The sequence below is a fragment of the Dromaius novaehollandiae genome, chromosome 29, assembly GCF_036370855.1.
Source record: "Dromaius novaehollandiae isolate bDroNov1 chromosome 29, bDroNov1.hap1, whole genome shotgun sequence".
In the NCBI taxonomy this organism is placed as follows: Eukaryota; Metazoa; Chordata; class Aves; order Casuariiformes; family Dromaiidae; genus Dromaius; species Dromaius novaehollandiae.
In genome coordinates, this window is record NC_088126.1 from 2,378,787 (window position 1) to 2,400,644 (window position 21,858).

At 70.7% G+C, this 21,858-nt stretch overlaps 1 protein-coding gene across 1 annotated transcript; it reads left to right on the forward strand.

Annotated features, from left to right (window-relative positions):
* Nucleotides 1-1,050: 1,050 nt before the first annotated feature.
* ADAMTSL4 (ADAMTS like 4) lies at nucleotides 1,051-21,609 on the forward strand. The gene is given in 19 exon segments (XM_064499161.1): nucleotides 1,051-1,117; nucleotides 2,191-2,236; nucleotides 3,089-3,199; nucleotides 4,033-4,102; nucleotides 5,775-6,028; nucleotides 6,103-7,276; nucleotides 8,242-8,344; nucleotides 9,469-9,622; nucleotides 10,740-10,906; nucleotides 10,980-11,064; nucleotides 12,186-12,279; nucleotides 12,281-12,464; nucleotides 13,929-14,058; nucleotides 15,613-15,817; nucleotides 17,600-17,773; nucleotides 18,912-19,061; nucleotides 19,716-19,895; nucleotides 21,039-21,183; nucleotides 21,295-21,609. Coding segments are annotated over 17 exon segments (3,432 nt in total). The 5' UTR covers nucleotides 1,051-1,117; nucleotides 2,191-2,236; nucleotides 3,089-3,167; the 3' UTR covers nucleotides 21,426-21,609.
* Nucleotides 21,610-21,858: the final 249 nt, after the last annotated feature.

Consider the following 21,858-nt stretch of genomic DNA (forward strand, 5'->3'; position numbering starts at 1 on the left):
CTCGGCCACAGCACCCACCTTTTGTGCACCCCCACTTTTACACCCCCCCCCCCTTTTTTTGCACGGCCCTTTTTGCAGCTCCCTCTTTTTGCACCATTTTTGCACCCCCCCCATTTTGCACCCCTCTTTTTTTTGCACCCCCCCGTTTTGCACCCCTCTTTTCGAACCCCTGATTTTGCATCCCCCTTTCTTGCACCCCCTCTTTTTTGCACCATTTTTGCACCCCCGTTTTTGCACCCCCGTTTTTGCACCCCCCATTTTGCACCCCCACTATTACATTCCCCTTTTTTGCACCCCCATTTTTGCACCCCCCCCTTTTTGCACCCCTCTTTTTTTTTGCACCCACATTTTGACATGCCCCTTTTTGCAGCCCCCTTTGCAGCCCCCCTTTTTGCACCCCCCATTTTTGCACCCCCATTTTTCATCCCCCTTTTTGCACCCCTCTTTTTTGCGCCCACATTTTTTACATTCCCCTTTTCTGCAGTCCTTTTTGCATCCCCCCTTTTTGCACCCCTCTTTTTCCACCCCCGTTTTTCGCATCCCCCTTTTCGCACCGTTTTTGCATCCCCCCTTCGCACCCCTCTTTTCTCACCCCCCCTCTTTTCGCACCCCCCATTTTTGCACCCCTTTTTGCACCCCCGTTTTTTGCATCCCCCCTCTTTGCACCCCCCTCTTTGCACCCCCCCCTTTTTGCGCCCCCGTTTTTTGCACCCCCCCTTTTTGCACCCCCCTTTTTGCACCCCTCCCTTTTTACATCCCCCCCTTTGCACCCCTCTTTTTGCACCCCCGTTTTTGCACGCCCATTTTTGCACCCCCCCTTTTTTGCACCCCCCTTTCTGCATCCCTTTTTGCACCCCCCCCTTTTTGCACCCCCCCTTTTCGCACCCCCCTTTTCTCCCCCCCCCCGGCCCGGGGCTCCTCTCTCGCCTCGCGGGGGGGGGCGGACGTGTCCCCCGGCGGCTCCTGCCTCAGTTTCCCCTCGCCGCGGGTCGGCGGCACCGGGGGGGGGCGGCGGGGCGGGGCGGGGGGGGCCGGGCCGGGGGCGGGGAGCCGGGACGGGGCGGGGGGGGGGCCGGGATCGGCGACGCGGCGGCGCAGCGGGACCGCGGAGGCGCCGGTAACCGGGGCCGGGGCGGGGGCGGCGGGGGGGGCCGGGGGGGGGGCGACTCGCCCCGGGCTGAAACTCGCCGTTTTCGGGCCGCCGCTGACGCCGCTGGCGGGTGAAATTGACCGTTTCGGCCTGAAATTGACCCGGGTCGCCATGAAACTGACCAGCCCCCCCCGGGGGGGGGGGGACACCGGGCCGGGGGGGGGGCCGGGGGGGGTCCGGGGCAGCGGCAGCCTCGCCGGGGGGGGGAACCGGAGCCCCGGGAGGGGCAGAGTGGTGCGGGGGGGGGGAACCGAGCTGCAGCCCCCCCCCAGCCCCCCCATCCCTCAGCCCCCCCCAGCCCCACATGCAGCAGCCCTGCACATTGGGGGGGGGGGACCACTGGTGTCTGGGGGGGGGCGGCGGGTCCCCCCCCCCACCGTGCCCCCCCGGTGCTCTGCCCCCCCCCGGGACCAGCTCTGCCCCCCGCTCCCCCCCCCCAGCAGCCCCCGACCCGCGGCCATCCCCGTCCCCTCGGGCCGCAACAGGTAAGTGGGGCCGGGGGCCACCCGGGCTGCGACCCCCCCCCGCGGGGGGGGGCGGGGGGGTGGCAGAGGCGCCGGCAGCCTCCGACGCGCCAGCACCGTCGCTCTATTTTTATATCTTTATTTACGCAGATAAAAGCGCGGGGGCTTTTTCGGGGCTGGGCAGCGCCCGCCGCCTGCCATGGAAAAACCCCCGGGTGTTTTAATGCCTTTTTTCCCCCCCCCCCGCCGGGGGGGGGATCCAGCCGCCTGGGCCCCGGACGGGGGGGTCTCACCCGACTTAGCGCAAGCGGCTTTGGGGCCGGATCCCGACCCCCCCCCCCCAGAGCCCCCCCGGGCCGGTGGGGCCGGCGAGCGGAGCCGGTCCTGTCCTGTGCGCCGCGTCCAAAAATGCTTCAAATTCCTGCGTTTCCAAGGGCCTCGGCGGGGGGGGGGGCGGCGGGGGGGGGACGCGGGGCAGGACAAGGTGACCCGGGCGCTGGCGGGAGCCGAAGCGGCCGAAAGATCCCGGCTTGGCCGCCGGCTGCTTTTCCCCAGCTCTTGATCCCGCTTTTCCAGCGCTGGTTTGGGAGACCCGGCCGCTTCCGCGCTCCGGCGGGAGAAGGTGCGTGGGGCGAGGGCAGCGCCGGGAACGGGTGTTTTCCCCCCAAAACCGCATCCGGCAGAGCGTCGTGGCCAAACGCAGCCCCGGCGGCCGGGACCCCCCCGTCCCCGGCAGAGCCCCGGCGCGCTCGGTGCACGGGTGGCTCCGCGGCCCCGGCTCGGCGCGGCACCGAGCGGCTCTTTTCCATCATCCCGCCGGCTTTTCCGCCAGGCCTCCCCCGGCTTGGCACCCGCCGCCCCTTTTATCCATTGTTTCTTCGGCCCGAGCGGGGGGGCCCCGGCTGCAAAACCCCCCCGAACCGCCCGAAAACATCTGGCCGGCGGCGAGGCCGATGCCGCCCGCTCCGCTCGGCCTCCGGCCTGATGTTTTCCAGCTTTCCAGGAGTTTTGGCTTTTTCCGAGCGCAGATAGCGGGGGGGGGGGAAATGCAACCGCTGGGGAAATGGGGCCGCTGTGACCCCCCCCCGCGCCCCCTCCCTGCCTCAGTTTCCCCCCTCGGGGGGGGGGGGAATTAGCAGCGGGCTGATGAGGCTGGTGGGGGCCGGGTGCTGTTAACCTGCCCCGTCCCCCCCCCGGGATTAGCCCCAGCGCGAGGGGGGGGCGTCATCAGAGCTTAATGACCCGCGGCATTAATTACGCCTAATCCGCTTCCTCCCCGCGGAAAACCCACCGGAGCCACCGGGTTTATTTGGGGCCGGGGGGGGGGCAGGTTGGGGGGGGGGGGCGGCTCGCTCGGCTCCGCGCGGTGGTTTATGGCTCGCGGCGGGAGGGAGCGGTGGGAGCGGCGTGCCGGCCGGGAGCCGTGCCCATCCCCGGGGCGTCGGGGCGGCCCCTCGGTTTCACCCCCTTGCAGGGCCGGGGCGGATGCCGGCGCCTGGCCGAGGCCCGCGGGAGTGAGCGCGGCCGCCCCGGAGCAGCGGAGCCGGGCAGCGATGGGGGCCGGGAGCGCGGGCCACCCCCGCAGGTACCGCTGTCCCCTGTCCGTCCCCGGGGCCACCCATCCCCGATCCCACCCATCTATCTCCGGATTCATCCGTCCTTCCCTCTCCGGAGCCTTCCGTCCGTCCCCATCTCTCCGTCCATCCACCTCCAGATCCATCCGTCCATCCGCAGATGCTCCATCTGCCCAGCTCCATCCCCCCATCTCCAGCTCCATCCCCCCAGACCCCTCCATCCCCCCAGACCCCTCCATCCCCCCAGACCCCTCCATCCCCAGACTCTCCATCTATCTGTCCATCCACCTGTAAGTCCATCTCCGGATCTACCAGTCCCTCCGTCCGTCCATCCATCCGCCCTGCTGTCCGTCTCCACCCCATCCGTCCATCTCCACATCCGTCCATCCCTGGACACTCCGTCCGTCCATCCATCCATCCATCCGCCCTGCTGTCCGTCTCCACCCCATCCGTCCGTCCCTACCTGCATCCATCCCTCCCGACGCTCCATCCACCCCCAGACCCGACCGCCCAGCTCCACTCCTAGCTCCCTCCATCCCTCCCCAGCCGCACCATCCATCCGTCCGTCCGCTCCTCCGTCTCTCCTTCCGTAGATCCGTCCACCCCCCGGCTCCTCCGCCCAGCCCTCCACGCGCGCATCCCACCCTCCTTCTTCCCTCCCCTCCGCTCCGCGACGGGGCCGCGACGGTCCCACCCCAGGTCCCCCGCCCCGTGCCCATCCCCGTGGCGTCAGGCCCCTTGCGTTGCCGCCACGGGAGCCGGACTCCCACCGCGTTGGGGGGGGGGCAGGTGGGCCCAGGCGTCCGGGGGGGCCGCGGCCTCACGGCTGGGGGGGCCGGTGCAGGCTGTGGGTGACGGGTGTCTGCGCGACGCTGCTGGTGACGCTGCTCCAGCCCGGCCCGGCCCGCGCCGAGGTGAGTCCGGGGCCACCGGGGGGGGGAAATGGGGGGGGGGCACAACCCCGGGGAGCCCCCGCGGCCTGCGGCGTCCCGGTGTCCCCACGATCCCGGGGAGCTGCTGGGGACGGGAGCCCGGGGAGGCGGTGGGGTCCCTGGGGTCCCCTGGGCATCGTGGGGTCTCCGTGGCCCGGAGCATCCCGGGGTCCCTGTAGCCCAGAGTATCCGGGGATCCCACATCCCGGAGCATCCCGGGGTCCCTGGGGTCCCCGTGGCCCAGAGCGTCCCGGGATCCCACATCCCGGAGCATCCTGGGGTCCCTGTAGCCCAGAGCATCCCAGGATCCCACATCCCGGAGCTTCCCAGGGTCCCCGTGGCCCAGAGCATCCCGGGATCCCACATCCCAGAGCATCCCAGAGCATCCTTGGTCCCCACATCCCGGAGCATCCCAGGGTCCCTGTAGCCCAGAGTATCCGGGGATCCCACATCCCAGAGCATCCCGGGGTCCCTGGGGTCCCCGTGGCCCAGAGCATCCCGGGATCCCACATCCCGGAGCATCCCGGGGTCCATGAGATCCCCGTGGCCCAGAGCATCCTGGGTCCCCACATCCCGGAGCATCCCGGGGTCCCCGTGGCCCAGAGCATCCCGGGATCCCACATCCCGGAGCATCCCAGGGTCCCCCCTCCCGGAGCATCCCAGGGTCCCCCGTGCCCTGCGCAGCCCCGTCGATGAGGGGGTGCTGCTGGGGGAGGGAGCCTGCGGGCCCCCCCCCCCGCCCCGGAGCACCCCAGGCCCCCCCGGCCCCAGAGCAGCCCCCCAGGCCCCGGGTGCTGCCAGGACAGGAACCCCCGGGAGGCTCCCCCGGACGCCGGGGCCCCGGCTTTGGCGCTCGGGGGGCCGGGGTGGGCGATGCTGGGGGTCCTGGCCCGGCCCCAGCCCCACACCGACCCCGGGGGGTGCAGCCGGGCTCTGCGAGCAGGAGGGGGCTGGGGCAGGTCGCTATGGGGCAGGTTGCTGTGGGGCAGATTGCCGTGGGGTGGCAGGCTGCAGGGTACCTGGCTATGGGGCAGATTTTAATGGGGGCTGTGGAGCTGGTGGCTATGGGGCAGGTGGCTATGGGGTGGGTGTCTGTGGGCAGGTGGGTGGCTATGGGGTGGGTGCCTATGGGGAGGGTTCCTACTGGGTGGGTGCATATGGGGTGGGTGGCTGTGGGGCAGGTGTCTATGGGGTGGGTGCCTATGGGGCAAGTGGCTTTGGGGTGTCTATGGGGCAGGTGCCTATGGGGCGGGCGGGCTATGGGGTATCTATGGGATGGGTGACTTTGGGATGTCTATGGGGTAAGTGGCTATGGGGTGGGCATCTATGGGGCAGGAGGCTATGGGGTGGGTGCCTATAGGGCAAGTCACTTTGGGGTATCTATGGGGTGGGTGCCTATGGGGCAGGTGTCTATGGGGTGGGTGGGCTATGGGGTGTCTATGGGGTGTGTGACTTTGGGGTGTCTATGGGGCAGGTGTCTATCGGGTGGGTGCCTATAGGGCGAGTGGCTTTGGGGTATCTATGGGGCAGGTGGCTATGGGGCAGGTGGCTATGGGGCGGGTGGGTTTGGGGTGGCTATGGGGCGGCCATCTCTGGGGCGCCCGGTTATGGGGCAGCCGTGGGGCAGCAGCCACCGGCCCGCTGTGCCCCCCAGGTGCGGCGGCGGCGGCAGGCGGCGGAGGAGCCCGTGGGGCCGGGCCCGCCGTGGGGCTCCTGGGCGCCGTGGGGCGCGTGGGGGTCCTGCTCGCAGCCCTGCGGGCCGGGGCTGCAGCGGCGCTCCCGCGTCTGCCTGCCCCCCGCGCCGTGGGGCGACCCCCCGCGCCCCCCCGCCCGCCCCGGGGGGCTGCCCCACGGCGTCGCCGTCCTGCCCCTCTTCCAGCCCGGCGGCCCCACGGCGCTGCCCCACGGGTGAGCGGGCTCGGATGGGGGGGGCGGGGGGCCGGGCGGTCACGTGGGGCCTCGGCTAACGGGCTGCCCCACAGCGCCCTGCCCCACGGCGCCCTGCCCCACGGCGCCCGGCCCCACGGCGTCCGGCCCCCCGTGCGGCCGGGCCGCTACGGCTACGGGAAGGCGCCCTTCGCCCTGCCGCTGCTCACCGACGAGGCCCCACGGCGCCGCCGGCACCCGCCCCACGGCGCCCCACGGCCAGGCGCCCCGGGCCCCGGGGGGGACCCCCAGCCTCCCCATGGCACCCAGGGCCCCATAGGTGACCCCCAACGTCCCCATGGCCCCAGGGGGGGCCCCCAGCCTCCCCATGGTGCCCCGGGCCCCATAGGTGACCCCCAGCATCCCTATGTCCCCAAGGGTGACCCCCAACTTCCCCACGGTGCCCCAGGCCCCGTAGGTTACCCCCAACGTCCCCATGTCCCCAAGGGTGACCCCCAACTTCCCCACGGCCCCCAGGGCCCCATAGGTGACCCCCAGCATCCCTATGTCCCCAAGGGTGACCCCCATCATCCCCATGGCCCCAGGGTTGACCCCCAACGTCCCCACGGCACCCAGGGCCCCAGAGGTGACCCCCAACCTCCTCATGGCACCCATGTCCCCAGGGGTGGCCCCCAACATCCCTATGGCACCCGCGTCCCCATAGATGACCCCCAGCATCCCCATGTCCCCAGGGGTGGCCCCCAACATCCCCATGGCCCCAGGGGTGACCCCCAACATCCCTATGGCCCCAGGGGTGACCCCCATCATCCCCAAGGCACCCAGGGCCCCATAGGTGACCCCCAGCATCCTCACAGCTCCCCTATCCCTGATGGTGACCCCCAGCATCCCCACGGCACCCAGGTCCCCATAGGTGACCCCCAACATCCCCATGACCCCATAGGTGACCCCCAGCATCCCCACGGCACCCACATCCCCCGGGGTGACCCCCAGCATCCCCAGGCCACCCCTGTCCCCAGGGGCGACCCCCAGAAGCCCCCCAGCACCCAGGTCCCCGGGGGTGACCCCCGGCTGCCCCCCGGGCTCCAGCCCCCCGGCACGGGCCAGGGCCGCCCGCGGGCCCCCTGGCAGCCGCAGCCCCCCAGCGCGGGGGCCGAGCCCCCCTGGGCGGGTGCCCCCCCGGGGCCGGGGGGCTGGAGCCCCCCCGACGTGGGGCCGGGGCCCTTCTCCTGCGCCGGCGACAGCCAGCAGCTCCGCGCCTGCCACCTCCAGGTGGGGGGCCGGGGGGGGGGCCGGGGGGGCTATGGGGCAGGCGGCTGGGGGGTGCGGGGCCCACGGCGCGCGGAGGTGTGGGCCTGTCCTGGGGGGGCCGTGGGGGGCCATGGGGTGGGGGGCTGTGGTGTGGGTGTCCATGGGGCAAGTGTCCATGGGGCAGGAGGCCGTGGGGCAGGTGTCTGTGGGGCGGGTGTCCCTGGGGTGGGGGGCCATGGGGCAGGGGGCCATGGGGCTGCTGTCCATGGGGTGGGTGTCCATGGGGCGGGTGTCCATGGGGCAGGGGGCTGTGGGGCAGTGCCGTGGGGTGTTGGCCGTGGGGCAGTGCCGAGGGGTGGGTGCCGTGGGGTGGTGTGGGTGACCCCCATGGGGTGCTGTGGGGCAGCCCTGCCCTGGGGGGTGTCAGTTGGGCGGTGCTGTGGGGCAGTGAGGTTGGGCGGTGCTGTGGGGCGGGTGCCGTGGGGCGGTGCCGTGGGGCAGTGTCCATGGCCCCACGGTGCTGTGGGGCAACCATGCCCTGGGGGGTGTCAGTGGGGTGGTGCTGTGGGGCAGGCGCGGTGGGGCAGGCGCGGTGGGGCGGTGCTGTGGGGCGGGTGCCGTGGGGTGGTGCCGTGGGGCGGGTGCCGTGGGGCGGTTGCTGTGGGGCGGTTGCTGTGGGGCGGTTGCCGTGGGGCGGTGCCGTGGGGCGGTTGCCGTGGGGTGGGTGCCGTGGGGTGGGTGCTGTGGGGCGGTGCTGTGGGGCGGTGCCGTGGGGCGGTTGCCGTGGGGTGGGTGCTGTGGGGCGGTGCTGTGGGGTGGGTGCCGTGGGGTGGGTGCCGTGGGGTGGGTGCCGTGGGGTGGTGCCATGGGGCGGTGCCGTGGGGCGGTTGCCGTGGGGTGGGTGCTGTGGGGCGGTGCTGTGGGGCGGGTGCCGTGGGGTGGGTGCCGTGGGGCGGTGTCCATGGCCCCACGGCGCTGTGGGGCAGCCGTGCCCCCCGGGGCAGCCGCCCCCCCCGGCGCTGCAGTGCGCCGCCCTGGACGAGCGGGAGTTCCTGGGGCGCCGCTACCGCTGGGAGCCCCTCCCCCAGGGTAGGGCCTGATTGGCTGGGAGCAGGGCGGCGGTGGGGGATTGGCCGGGGGCCGGGGGCAGTGGGAAGGGATTGGCCGGGAGGAGGGTGGCAGGGGATTGGGGGAGAACTGGGAGCAGTGGGATAGGATGGGCTGGGAGGCGGGTGGGGTGGGATTGGCTGGTGCTGGGAGCGGTACCCAGGGATTGGCCAGGAGGCGGGTGGGAAGGGATTGGCTGGGAGCCGGGCGGGATGGGATTGGTTGGGATCCAGGTGGGATGGGATTGGCTGGGATGGGATTGGCCAGGAGCTGGGTGCAATGGGATTGGCCGGGAGGCAGGTGGGAGGGGATTGGCCGGGAGATGGGTGGGATGGGAGTGGCTGGGAGGTGGGTGCGATGTGATTGGCTGGGAGGCGGGTGGGATGGGATTGGAGGGGAGCCAGGTGGGATGGGACTGGCTGGGAGCCGGGTGTGATGTGATTGGCCGGGAGGCGGGTGCGATGGGATTGGTTGGGATCTGGGTGGGATGGGATTGGCTGGGATCTGGGTGTGATGGGATTGGCCGGGAGCCGGGTGGGATGTGATTGGTTGGGATCTGGGTGGGATGGGATTGGCCGGGAGCCGGGTGGGATGTGATTGGCTGGGAGGCGGGTGGGATGGGATTGGCCGGGAGGTGGGTGGGATGGGATTGGTTGGGATCTGGGTGGGATGGGATTGGCTGGGATCTGGGTGTGATGTGATTGGCCGGGAGGTGGGTGCGATGGGAGTGGCCGGGAGCTGGGTGTGATGTGATTGGCCGGGAGGCGGGTGTGATGGGATTGGTGGGGAGCCGGGTGGGCTGGGACTGTCCGGGCGGCGCCAGGGTGTGCGCCCCCCCCTTCCCCCCCCCTTTCCCCCCCCTCTCCCCCCCCCTGTCCCCCCCTCTCCCCCCGGTGCCCGGCGGCGGGCCGGGGCTGACGGTGCGGGGGCAGCGGGGGGCTGCGAGCAGCGGTGCCGGCCCGCGGGGCTGCGCTTCTTCGCGCGGCTGGCGGCGGCGGACGGGACGCCCTGCGCCGGGGGGGTCTGCGCCGGCGGCCGCTGCCTGGTGAGCGCCGGGGGCCGGGCCCGGGGGGGGGGCGCCGCCCGGCCTCACCGCCGCCCCGCAGCGCCCCGGCTGCCGCGGTGTCCTGGGGGCGGCCGCCTGCCGCCCGCTCGCCGGCCCCCTCCGCGCCCCCGCCGGGCCCCGCCCGCTGCTCCGCCTGCCCCCCGGCGCCGCCCGCCTCCGCCTCGCCCAGCGCCAGCCCGGGCCCGGCTACCTGGGTAGGCCCCGGGGCGGGGGGCGGGGGGGGCGCCCGAGGGAGCTGGGGCGTTGCACGAGGGGGTGGTGCATTGCACGAGGAGGTGGGGTGTTGCACGAGGGAGCTGGGTGTTGCACGAGGGAGCTGGGTGTTGCACGAGGGAGCGGGGCGTTGCACGAGAGAATGGGGTGTTGCACGAGGGGTTGGTGCATTGCACGAGGAGGTGGGGTGTTGCACGAGGGAGCAGGGCGTTGCACAAGGGGCTGGGGCTTCGCACGAGGACATGGGGCGTTGCACGAGGGAGCTGGGCATTGCACGAGGAGGTGCATTGCACGAGGGAATGGGGCGTTGCACAAGGGAGCTGGGTGTTGCACGAGGGAGCAGGGCTTTGCACGAGGAGGTGGTGCATTGCACGAGGGGGTGGGGCTTCGCACGAGGACATGGGGCATTGCATGAGGAGGGGCGTTGCACGAGGGGGTGGGGTGTTGGACGAGGGGGTGGGGCTTCGCACGAGGACATGGGGCGTTGCACGAGGGGCTGGGGCGTTGCACGAGGAGGTGCATTGCACGAGGGAGCTGGGCGTTGCACAAGGGAGCAGGGCTTTGCACGAGGAGGTGCATTGCATGAGGGAATGGGGTGTTGCACAAGGGAGCTGGGCGTTGCACGAGGGGGTGGTGCATTGCACGAGGGGCTGGGGCTTCGCACGAGGACATGGGGCATTGCATGAGGAGGGGCGTTGCACGAGGGGATGGGGTGTTGCACGAGGGAGCTGGGCGTTGCACAAGAAGGTGGGGTGTTGCACGAGGGGATGAGGCGTTGAGGGACCAGGCCGTTGCACAAGGGGCTGGTGCGTTGCACGAGGAGGTGGGGCGTTGCACAAGGGAGCAGGACGTGGCACGAGGGGCTGGGGCGTTGCACGAGGGGGTGAGGTGTTGAGGGAGCAGGGTGTTGCACAAGGGAATGGTGCAAACCACGAGGACATGGGGCTTTGCACGAGGGGCTGGGGCTTTGCACGAGGGAGTGGGTCATCGCACGACGGGACAGTGCATCGCACGGGGGGCCGGGGCATCGCAGGGGGGGCCGGGGCATCGCAGGGGGGCCGGCGCATTGCCCCCCGCAGCACCCCCGTGCCCCCCCAGTGCTGCGGAGCGCCGCGGGGCAGCCGCTGCTCAACGGCGGGGGGGCCGCGGGGCCGCCGGGCCGCTACGAAGCCGCCGGCACCGTCTTCGAGTACCGGCGCGGGGGGCCGGGGGGTCCCGAGGAGCTCAGCGCCCCCGGCCCCATCACGGAGCCCCTCGACGTCTACGTGAGCAGGGGGGGACGCGGGCGGGGGGGGGGACGCGGGGGGGGGCAGGACCCACAGCCCCCGCTGTCCCCAGATGATGGTGCAGCAGGACAACGCCAGCGTCACCTGGCAGTTCTCCCTGCCCCCCGACGAGGCCCCCCCGGACCCCCAGCACCTCGGTGAGCGTCCCCGTGCCGTGTCCTCCCCCCCCCCCCGGGCAGCAGGACCCCCCCCCCGGGCATCATGTGTCCCCAACCCTGGTCCCTGTGTCCCCCTGGCACTGCGTGTCCCCAGCCCTGGCCACTATGTCCCTGCAGACACTGCATGTCCCCCCCCCCGGCATTGCATTCCCCCCCCCCCGGGTACCATGTGTCCCCCTCCCTCGTCCCCATGTCCCCCAGGCACCGCATGTCCCCAGTGCTGGCCACTATGTCCCCTTGGGCATTGTGTCCCCCCCCGGCATTGCATCCCCCCAGGGCACCACGTGTCCCCCTCCCTCGTCCCCATGTCCCCCTGGCACTGCGTGTCCCCAATCCCAGCCACCGTGTCCCCCCGAGCATCACGTGTCCCCCTCCCTGGTCCCCATGTCCCCCCAGTCACTGCGTGTCCCCAATCCCAGCCACCGTGTCCCCCCGAGCATCACGTGTCCCCCTCCCTGGTCCCCATGTCCCCCTGGGCACCGCGTGTCCCCAGCCCTGGCCACTGTGTCCCTGCAGACACTGCATGTCCCCCCCCGGGCATTGCATCCCCCCCCGTGTACCTTGTGTCCCCAGTCCCAGCCACCGTGTCACCCCAGGCACTGCATGTCCCCAACCTTGGCCACTATGTCCCTCCAGACACTGTGTCCCCCCCGTCCCCAGGCATTGTACCCCCCCCAGGGCACCGCGTGTCCCCCTCCCTGGTCCCCATGTCCCCCTGGCACTGCGTGTCCCCAATCCCAGCCACTGTGTCCCCCCGGGCATCACATGTCCCCCTCCCTGGTCCCTGTGTCCCCTGGGCACCTCATGTCCCCAGCCCTGGCCACTATGTCCCTGCAGACACTGCATGTCCCCCCCGGGCATTGCATCCCCCCCCCGGGTACCATGTGTCCCCAGTCCCAGCCACCGTGTCACCCCAGGCACTGCATGTCCCCAACCTTGGCCACTATGTCCCTGCAGACACTGCATGTCCCCCCCCCCCCGGTCATTGCACCCCCCGGGCACCGCGTGTCCCCAATCCCAGCCACTATGTCCCCGTGTCCCCCGGTCCCCGCCTGTCCCCCCGCCCGGCCCCCCGCCCCCGCCGCTGACGCTGCCCGCAGGCGCCCTGGTCGCGGTGTCCCCAGCCGCGGTGCCGGTGTCCCCCGCTGTCCCCGGGGCCGCCCCGCTGCCCGTCACCGGGGCCTCGGGGTGGGGGGCCACCGGGCCGCCACAGCGCCCCGACCGGGGCCACCGCCACCACCGGGACCACGACGGCGATGATGGCAACGGTGGCGATGACGATGACGATGACGGTGGCCACGGCCATGGCCATGGCGGTGACCCCGGTGTCTACTGGAAGCGGGCCGGCACCACCCACTGCTCCGCCACCTGCGGCAGAGGTGCGGCCCCCAGTGCTCCCAGTGCTCCCAGCATCCCCTTCCCCATGCTCCCAGTGCTCCCCGCACCCCCCTTCCCTGTGCTCCCAGTGCTCCCAGTGCCCCCAGCATCCCCTTCTCCATGCTCCCAGTGCTCCCAGCATCCCCTCCCGATGCTCCCAGTGCTCCCAGCATCCTCCTGCCCCATTCTCCCCGTGCTCCCAGCATCCCCTTCTCCATGCTTCCAGTCCTCCCAGTGTCCCCAGTATCCCCCCGCCCCATGCTTAGAGTGCTCCCAGTGCCCCCAGCATCCCCTTCCCCATGCTTCCAGTCCACCCAGTGCTCCCAGCACCCCCTCCCAGTGCTCCCAGTGTCCCTGCCCAGCTCTCCCAGGGTATCCAGCACCCCTTCCCCGTGCCAAGTGCCCCCCCAGTGCTCCCAGCACCCCTTCCCAGTGATCCCAGTGCCCACAGTGCTCCCAGTTCCTCTCTCCCCATGCTTCCAGTGCTCTCAGCACCCCCAGTGCTCCCAGCTCCCCCTCCCAGTCCCTTCTGGTGCCCCCCATGCTCCCAGCACCCCCTCCCAGTGCTCCCAGTGCTCTAAGTATTCCCAGCTCCCCCCTCCCAGTGCTCCCAGTGCTCCCAGTACCCAGCTCTGCCTGGTGCGCAGCACCCCCTGCTGGAGGAACCCGGGAACGGGTTGGGCTGGCAGGAGCCTCCCTTGTCCCCGTCCCTGTCCCTGTCCCCAGCATCCGTGTCCCCATCCTTGTCCCCAGCCCCAGCATCCATGGCCCCAGCATCCCCGTCCCCATCCCTGTCCCCAGCATCCCTGTCCCCATCCCTGCACCCATCCATGTCCCTGTCCCCATCCCCATCCCCAGCATCCCTGTCCCCAGCATCCCTGTCCCCATCCCCATCGCTGTCCCCAGCATCGCTGTCCCCATCCCTGTCCCCATCCCTGCACCCATCCATGCCCCTGTCCCCATCCCTGGCCCTTTCCCCAGCTCCAGCATCCATGGCCCCAGCATCCCCGTCCCCATCCCTGGCCCCATCCCTGGCCCCATCCCTGCACCCATCCATGTCCCTGGCCCCATCCCTGGCCCTTTCCCCAGCCCCAGCATCCCTGTCCCCATCCCCATCCCTGTCCCCAGCATCCCTATCCCCAGCATCCCCGTCCCCATCCCTGTCCCCATCCCTGTCCCCTGTCCCCATCCCTGTCCCCAGCATCCCCGTCCCCATCCCCGGCCCTTTACCCGTCCCCGTCGCCACCCTCACCCGGGTCCCCATCCCCGTCCCCATCCCCATCCCTGTCCCCATCCCCATCCCTGTCCCCAGCATCCCTGTCCCCATCCCCGTCCCCATCCCCATCCCTGTCCCCTGTCCCCATCCCTGTCCCCAGCATCCCTGTCCCCAGCATCCCCATCCCCGTCCCCATCCCCGTCCCCATCCCGGTCCCGGGGGTGACGCCGCCGTGTCCCCGTCCCCGCAGGCTGGTGGCAGCCGCTGTTCCGGTGCGCGGCGCGGCGCTCGCAGCAGGAGGTGGCCGAGGAGCGCTGCCAGGGGCTGCCCCGGCCCCCCGCCGCCCCCGAGCCCTGCCACGGCCAGCCCTGCCCGGCCTAGTGAGTGCCCCCCCGGCCCCGGCCCTGCCACCCTGCCACCGACACCCCCGTGTCCCCCCCCCCCGCCCCAGCACGGCCACGTCCCCAGCACCGCTGTGTCCCCAGCATGGCCACGTCCCCAGGCGCAGCCGTGGCCCTGGCAGAGCTGTGCCCCCCCCCCCCCCCCCCCGTGGCCCAGCTGTGTCCCCAGCACATCTGTGTCCCCAGCACAGCTGTCCCCCCCCGGCACATCTGGGTCACCGACAGCCGTGTCCCTAGTGCAGCCGTGGCCCCCCCCCCCAGCACATTTGTGTCCCCTTGGCACAGCTGTGTCCCCAGCACGTCTGTCCCCCTTGTGTCACCTCGGCACATGCATGGCCCCGGCACATCTGTCCCCCCCCCGGCACATCTGTTCCCCTCCCCGGCACATCTATGTCCCCAGCACAGCCGTGTCCCCAGCACATCTGTGTCCCCAGCACAGCTGTCCCCCCCAAGCACATCTGGGTCACCGACAGCCGTGTCCCTAGTGCAGCCGTGGCCCCCCCCAGCACATTTGTGTCCCCTTGGCACAGCTGTGTCCCCAGCACATCTGTTACCCCTCCCAGCACATCTATGTCCCCAACACAGCCGTGTCCCCAGCGCAGCTGTGTCCCCAGCACGTCTGTCCCCCTTGTGTCCCCTCGGCACATGCATGGCCCCGGCACATCTGTCCCCCCCCCGGCACATCTGTGTCCCCAACATGTCCATGTCCCTAGTGCAGCAGTCCCCTGGCAGAGCTGTTGTCCCCTCCCAGCACATTGGTGTCCCCAGCACATCTGTGTGCCCCCCCCGGCATGTCTGTGTCCCCAGCACAGTTCTGTCCCCCCAGCATATTCGTGTCCCCCAGCACATTCGTGTCCCCAGCACATCTGTTGCCCCCCCCGGCACATCTGTGTCCCCAACACATCCATGTCCCTAGTGCAGCTGTGTCCCCTGGGCACAGCCATGTCCCCAGCACATCTGTCCCCCTCTTGTCACGTCCATGTCCCCCAGCACATGCGTGTCCCCAGCACATCTGTCCCCCTTGTGTCCCCAGCACATCTGTTCTCCCCCAGCACATCTCCCCCCCCCCCCAGCACATCTGTGTCCCTGACACATCCATGTTCCTGGCCCAGTCGTGTCCCCCAGCACATCCATGTGCCCTCAGCACCTCCGTGTCCCCTGGGCACATCTGTGTCCCCGACACATCCGTGTCACCTCAGCACATCCATGTCCCTAGCACAGCTGTGTCCCCAGCACAATCGTGTTCTCCCCCAAGCACATTGTCCCCCCAGCACATCTGTCCTTGTTGTGCCCCCCCCCCAGCACATCCGTGTCCCCTGGCACATCTGTCCCCCTGGCACATCTGCATCCCTGACACATCCGTGTCCCCCCCCCCAGCACATCCGTGTCCCCCAGCACATCTGCCCCCCCCCCACCCCGCACATCCGTGTCCCCAGCACATCTGTCCCCCCCCCAGCACATCTGTCCCCCCCCCAGCACATTCCCCCCCCCCCAAGCACCTCCGCCCCCCCCATCTGATCTCCCCCCCCCCAGCTGGGAGGCGGGCGCCTGGTGGCCCTGCAGCCGCTCGTGCGGGGGGGGGACGCAGCAGCGGGCCGTGCTCTGCCGCCAGCCCCTCGCCACGGGCAGCACCCGGGTGCCGCCAAGCCGCTGCGCCCCGCGGCCCCCCCCGCCCGCCAGCCGCCCCTGCCAGCTCCGCGCCTGCAGCCGCTGGGAGGTCCGCGGCCCCTGGAGCACGGTAGGCGCCCCCCCCCCCCCGACCCCCCCTGTGCCCCCCACCCGCACCCGGCACCATCCCGGGCACTGGGCACCAGGCTGGGTGCGGGGCACCGGTACTGGGACTGGGACTGGCACCAGCCACCAGTACTGGCACTGGGCACCAGTATGGGCACTGGGCACTAATACTGGCCCTGGGCACCAGTACTGGCCTTTTGCACCAGTCCGGGCACTGGGACTGGCACCAGCTACCAGTACTGGCACTGGGCACCAGTCCGAGCACTGGGACTGGCATCAGCTACCAGTACTGGCACTGGGCACCAGTCCGGGCACTGGGACTGGCACCAGCCACCAGTACTGGCACTGGGCACCAGTCCGAGCACTGGGACTGGCATCAGCTACCAGTACTGGCACTGGCCACCAGTATGGGCACTGGGACTGGCACCAGCCACCAGTACTGGCACTGGGCACCAGTATGGGCACTGGGCACTAATACTGGCCCTGGGCACCAGTACTGGCCTTTTGCACCAGTCCGGGCACTGGGACTGGCACCAGCTACCAGTACTGGCACTGGCCACCAGTCCGAGCACTGGGACTGGCATCAGCTACCAGTACTGGCACTGGGCACCAGTCCGGGCACTGGGACTGGCACCAGCCACCAGTACTGGCACTGGGCACCAGTCCGAGCACTGGGACTGGCATCAGCTACCAGTACTGGCACTGGCCACCAGTATGGGCACTGGGACTGGCACCAGCCACCAGTACTGGCACTGGGCACCAGTATGGGCACTGGGCACTAATACTGGCCCTGGGCACCAGTACTGGCCTTTTGCACCAGTCCGGGCACTGGGACTGGCACCAGCTACCAGTACTGGCACTGGCCACCAGTCCGAGCACTGGGACTGGCATCAGCTACCAGTACTGGCACTGGCCACCAGTATGGACACTGGGACTGGCACCAGCCACCAGTACTGGCACTGGCCACCAGTATGGGCACTGGGCACTAATACTGGCACTGGGCACCGGTACTGGCCTTTTGCACCAGTCTGGGCACTGGGACTGGCACCAGCTACCAGTACTGGCCACTAGTGCTGGCACTGGCCAGCCACCAGCTTGGGCACTGGGCACCAGTATGGGCACTGGGCACCAGTACTGGCACTGGGCACCAGTACTGGCCTTTTGCACCAGTACTGGGCACTGGGACTGGCAACAGCTACCAGTACTGGCCCTGGGCACTGATACTGGCCCTGGGCACCAGTACTGGCACTGGGCACCAGTATTGGCCTTTTGCACCAGTACTGGCACTGGGCACTGGGACTGGCACCAGCCACCAGTACTGGCACCACTACTGGGCACCAGTGCTGGCCCTGGGCACCAGCCTGGGCACTGGACACTGGTACTGGCATCAGCTACCAGTACTGGCCACCAGTGCTGGCCCTGGGCACCAGTACTGGCATGGGGCACCAGCCTGGGCACTGGGCACCAGTACTGGCACTGGGCACGGATACTGGGGCTGGGCACCAGTACTGGCCTTTTGCACCAGTCCGGGCACTGGGCACGGATACTGGGGCTGGGCACCAGCCTGGGCACTGGGACTGGGACTGGGCACTGGGGCACTGGCACTGGCACCAGTACTGGTCCCAGCACGGGCCCTGGTACCAGGCACTGGTACTGGGAAGGGGCGCCGGGGGGGTGGCACAGGGACACCCCCCCCCCCCCCCCCGCTGTGGGTGCCCTGTGCTGGGTGAGGGGCACCCTGGGGTGCTGGTGACGGTGACGGTGACGGTGGCGGTGGCGGTGGCAGTGCTCGGTGCCGTGCGGGCCGGGCGAGCGCAGCCGGGCCGTGCGCTGCGTCGGCGAGGACGGTGACCCGCTGGGTGACAGCGAGTGCCCCGGCGCCCTGCGTCCCCCCGCCCGGGAGCCCTGCGACATGGGGCCCTGCGCCCGCGCCTGGCTCCTCACCGACTGGAGTGACACGGTACGGCGGGTGCTGGGGTGCGGGGTGCGGGGTGCGGGGTGGGGGCCGAGCGCGGCAGGGTGCAAGGTGCTGGGCTGGGTGCTGGGTGGGTGCAAGGGAGGGCTGGGTGCTGGGCTGGGTGCTTGGCTCAGTGTGAGCCTGGGTGCTGGGCTGGGTGCAAGGCTGGGTGCTGGGTGCTGCTCTGGGTGCTGCTCTGGGTGCTGGGCCGGGCACAGGGCTGGGTGCAGCACCGGGTGCAGGGCTGGCTGCAAAGCAAGGTGCAGGGCTGGGTGCTGGGCTCAACGTGAGCCTGGGTGCTGAGCTGGGTGCTGGGCTCAACGTGAGCCTGGGTGCTGAGCTGGGTTCAAGGCAAGGTGGTGGGCTGGGTGCTTGGCTCAGTGTGAGCCTGGGTGCAGGGTTGGGTGCTGGGTGGGTGCAGGGATGGGCTCAGGGCAGGGTGCTGAGCTGGGTGCAAGGCTGGGTGCAAGGCAGGGTGCTGCTCTGGGTGCTGCTCTGGGTGCTGGGCCGGGCACAGGGCTGGGTGCAGGGCTGGCTGCAAAGCAAGGTGCAGGGCTGGGTGCAGGGCTGGGTGCTGGGCTGGGTGGTGGTTGGGAGCTGGGTGGGCGCTGGGCTGGGCGCAGGGGTGGATGCAAAGCAGGGTGCTGGGCTGGGTGCAGGGCAGGGTGCAAAGCTGGGTGCTGGGCTGGGCACAGGGCTGGTGCTGGGTGGGCTGGGTGCTGGGTGCAGGGCTGGGTGCTGGGTGAGCACAGGGCAGGGTGCAAAGCTGGGTGCAGGGCTGGGTGCAGGGCTGGGTGGATGTGGGGCTGGGTGCAGGGCTGGGTGCAAAGCTGGGTGCTGGGCTGGGCACAGGGCTGGGTGCTGGGTGCAGGGCTGGGTGCTAGGTGGATGTGGGGCTGGGTGCAGCACTGCGGGGCTGGGGGCTGGGTGCAAAGCAGGATGCTGGGCTGGGTGCAAGGCTGGGTGCTGGGTGGGCGCTGGGCTGGGTGCAGGGCAGGGTGCTGGGCCGGGTGCCTGGCTCAAGGTGAGCCTGGGTGCTGGGTGGGCGCAGGGCAGGGTGCCGGGCGGGTGCCGGGCGGGTGCCGGGTGGGTGCCGGTGCCGGGTGGGCACCCAGCTGAGGCGGCGGCAGCGGGTGCGCAGTGCTCGGCGGCGTGCGGGCCGGGGCTGCAGCGGCGCGCGGTGCTGTGCCTGGCGGGGGGCTGCGCCGGCCCCCGCCCCCCCGAGACGCGGGGCTGTGACAACGGGCCCTGCCACCCCGCTGCCCGCTGGTACACGGGGCCCTGGAGCCCGGTGAGCGGGGACGGGGGGCGGGGGGCACCGGGGGGGGACGGGGGGCGGCCGGGTGGCACCGGGGTGACAGTGGGGTGGAGTTGGGGTGGCAGCGGGGTGGCACTGGGGTGACACTGGGTGGAATTGGGGTGGCACTGGGGTGGCATCAGGGTCACTCTGGAGGTGGCACTGGGGTGGAATTGGGGGTGGCGTCGAGGTCACTCCGGCGGTGGCACTGGGGTGACACTGGGTGGAGCTGGTGGCATCAGGGTCGCTCTGGAGATGGCATTGGGGTGGCATTAGAGTGTCATCAGGGTGGCACTTGGGTGGAATTGGTGGCATCGGGGTCACTCTGGAGGTGGCACTGGGGTAGCGTTAAGGGTGGAAGTAGGGTGGCCTTGGAGTGTCATTGGGGTGGCATTGGGGTGACATTGGGGGGGTGGAATTGGTGGCTTTGGGGTCGCTCTGGAGGTGGCACTGGGGTGGCACTGGGTGGAATTGGTGGCACTGGGGTGGCAGCAGGGCCCCATGGGGGTGGCATCAGGGCGGTGGCCCGGCGGGTGGCACTGGGGTGGCATTGGCGGCGCGGGGGGTGGCAGGGGGTGGCACCGGGGTGGCACCAGGGTGGCAGGGGGTGGCAGGGGGTGGCAGCCGCCGACGCGGGGCGTCCCGCAGTGCTCGGCCGAGTGCGGGCCGGGGGCGCAGCACCGCGACGTGCTCTGCGTCCGTGGCCGGGGGGCCGCCGCCGCCGTGGCCGGGGGGGACGAGTGCGCCCCGCTGCCGCCCCCCCCCGCCCTGCGGCCCTGCGCCGCCCCCGCCTGCCCCCCCCGCTGGTTCGCCGGCCCCTGGAGCGCCGTGAGTGACCCCCCCCTCCGCCGGCCCCACGGATGAGTGCCCGGGGGGTGGCCTGGGCCCCCAGCCCCGTAGATCCCTGCCCATAGGGCCCCCCAGCCCCATAGATCCTTGTCCATGGGGTGACCTGGGCCCCCCAGCCCCGTAGATCCCTGCCCATAGGGTCCCCTTGGCCCCCCCAGCCCCATAGATCCCTGCCCATAGGGTCCCCCAGCCCCATAGATCCTTGTCCGTGGGGTGACCTGGGCTCCCCAGCCCCATAGATCCTTGTCCATGGGGTCCCCCAGCCCCATAGATCCCTGCCCATGGGGTGACCTGGGTCCCCTAGTCCCATGGATCCTTGCCCATAGGGTCCCCTTGGTCCCCCCAGCCCCATAGATCCCTGCCCATGGGGTGACCTGGGCTCCCCAGCCCCATAGATCCTTGTCCATGGGGTACCCCAGCCCCATAGGTCCTTGTCCATGGGGTCCCCAAGCCCCATAGGTCCTTGCCCATGGGGTGACCTGGGCCCCCCAGCCCCATAGATCCTTGTCCATGGGGTCCCCAAGCCCCATAGATCCTTGTCCATGGGGTGACCTGGGCTCCCCAGCCCCATAGATCCTTGTCCATGGGGGTCCCCAAGCCCCATAGATCCTTGTCCATGGGGTGACCTGGGCTCCCCAGCCCCATAGATCCTTGTCCATGGGGTCCCCTGGGCCCCCCAGCCCCATAGATCCCTGCCCATGGAGTCCCCCAGCCCCATAGATCCCTGCCCATGGGGTGCCCTGGGCCCCCAGCCCCATAGGTCCTTGCCTGTGGGGTCCCCCAGCCCCATAGATCCTTGCCCATAGAGTCCCCTGGGCCCCCTAGTCCCACAGAGCCTTGTCCATGGGGTCCCCTGCACCTCCCAGCCCCATAGATCCTTGCCCGTGGGGTCCCCTGGGCCCCCCAGCCCCATGGATCCCTGTCCATAGGGTCCCCCTGGGCCTCCCAGCCCCATAGATCCTTGTCCTTGGGGTCCCCAAGCCCCATAGATCCTTGTCCGTGGGGTGCCCTGGGCCCCCAAGCCCCACGGATCCCTGCCCCTGGGGTCCCTGGTGCCCCCAGCCCCACGGATCCCTGCCGCTGGGGTGCCCCTGCCCCACGGCGCCGCCCCCCCCCCCGCAGTGCTCCCGCTCGTGCCTGGGGGGGGTGCAGGCCCGCGAGGTGCACTGCCTGACCCCCAACAAGACCCTCAGCACCCTGTGCCCGCCCCACCTGCGCCCCCCCAGCCAGCAGCCCTGCAACAGCCAGCCCTGCGCCCCGGAGCTCGGTAAGCCCCCGGACGCCTGGGCCCCCCGCCCGGACGCCTGGGCCCCCCATGCCCGGACGCCTGGGCCCGCCGCCACCGTGCCGTGCCTCAGTTTCCCCTCGGCTCGCGCAGACGCCGGCTGCCAGGACGCGTCGCCCAGCTGCGCGGCGGTGGTGCGCGCCCGCCTGTGCGTCTACCCCTACTACGAGCGGCTGTGCTGCGCCGCCTGTGCCCGCCCCCCCGCCACCCCGGCCCCCCGGTAGCCGCCCGCCGCCTGTGTCACCACCGACCGGGAGGGTTTAATTTATTTTGTATTAAAGGTGGTTGCGCGGTGCCGGCCGCTCTCGTCTGCTCGCCCGCCGCGCCGGGGGGGCTGTGGCCGGGGCGTCCCCCCCCCAGCCCCGTGGTGACAGCTATAGGCACTTATATACACATATATAGCTCCTGTGTGTGCGTATATATATATATATATATATATATCCCCCATATCCCATACGCTCTGAAGCCTTCCATGTCCTATACGCAGCCTATAGACATCCCCTGTGTCCCATACACACACCCTGAACCCCCCCAAGCACCCTACATATTCCATATGCGCCCTGTACTACCGTAGACACCCCCATACTCACATCCTATACCCCTATAGCGACCTCTTATCCCATACAGGCCCTTATGCCCCCTATAAATAGCCCGTAT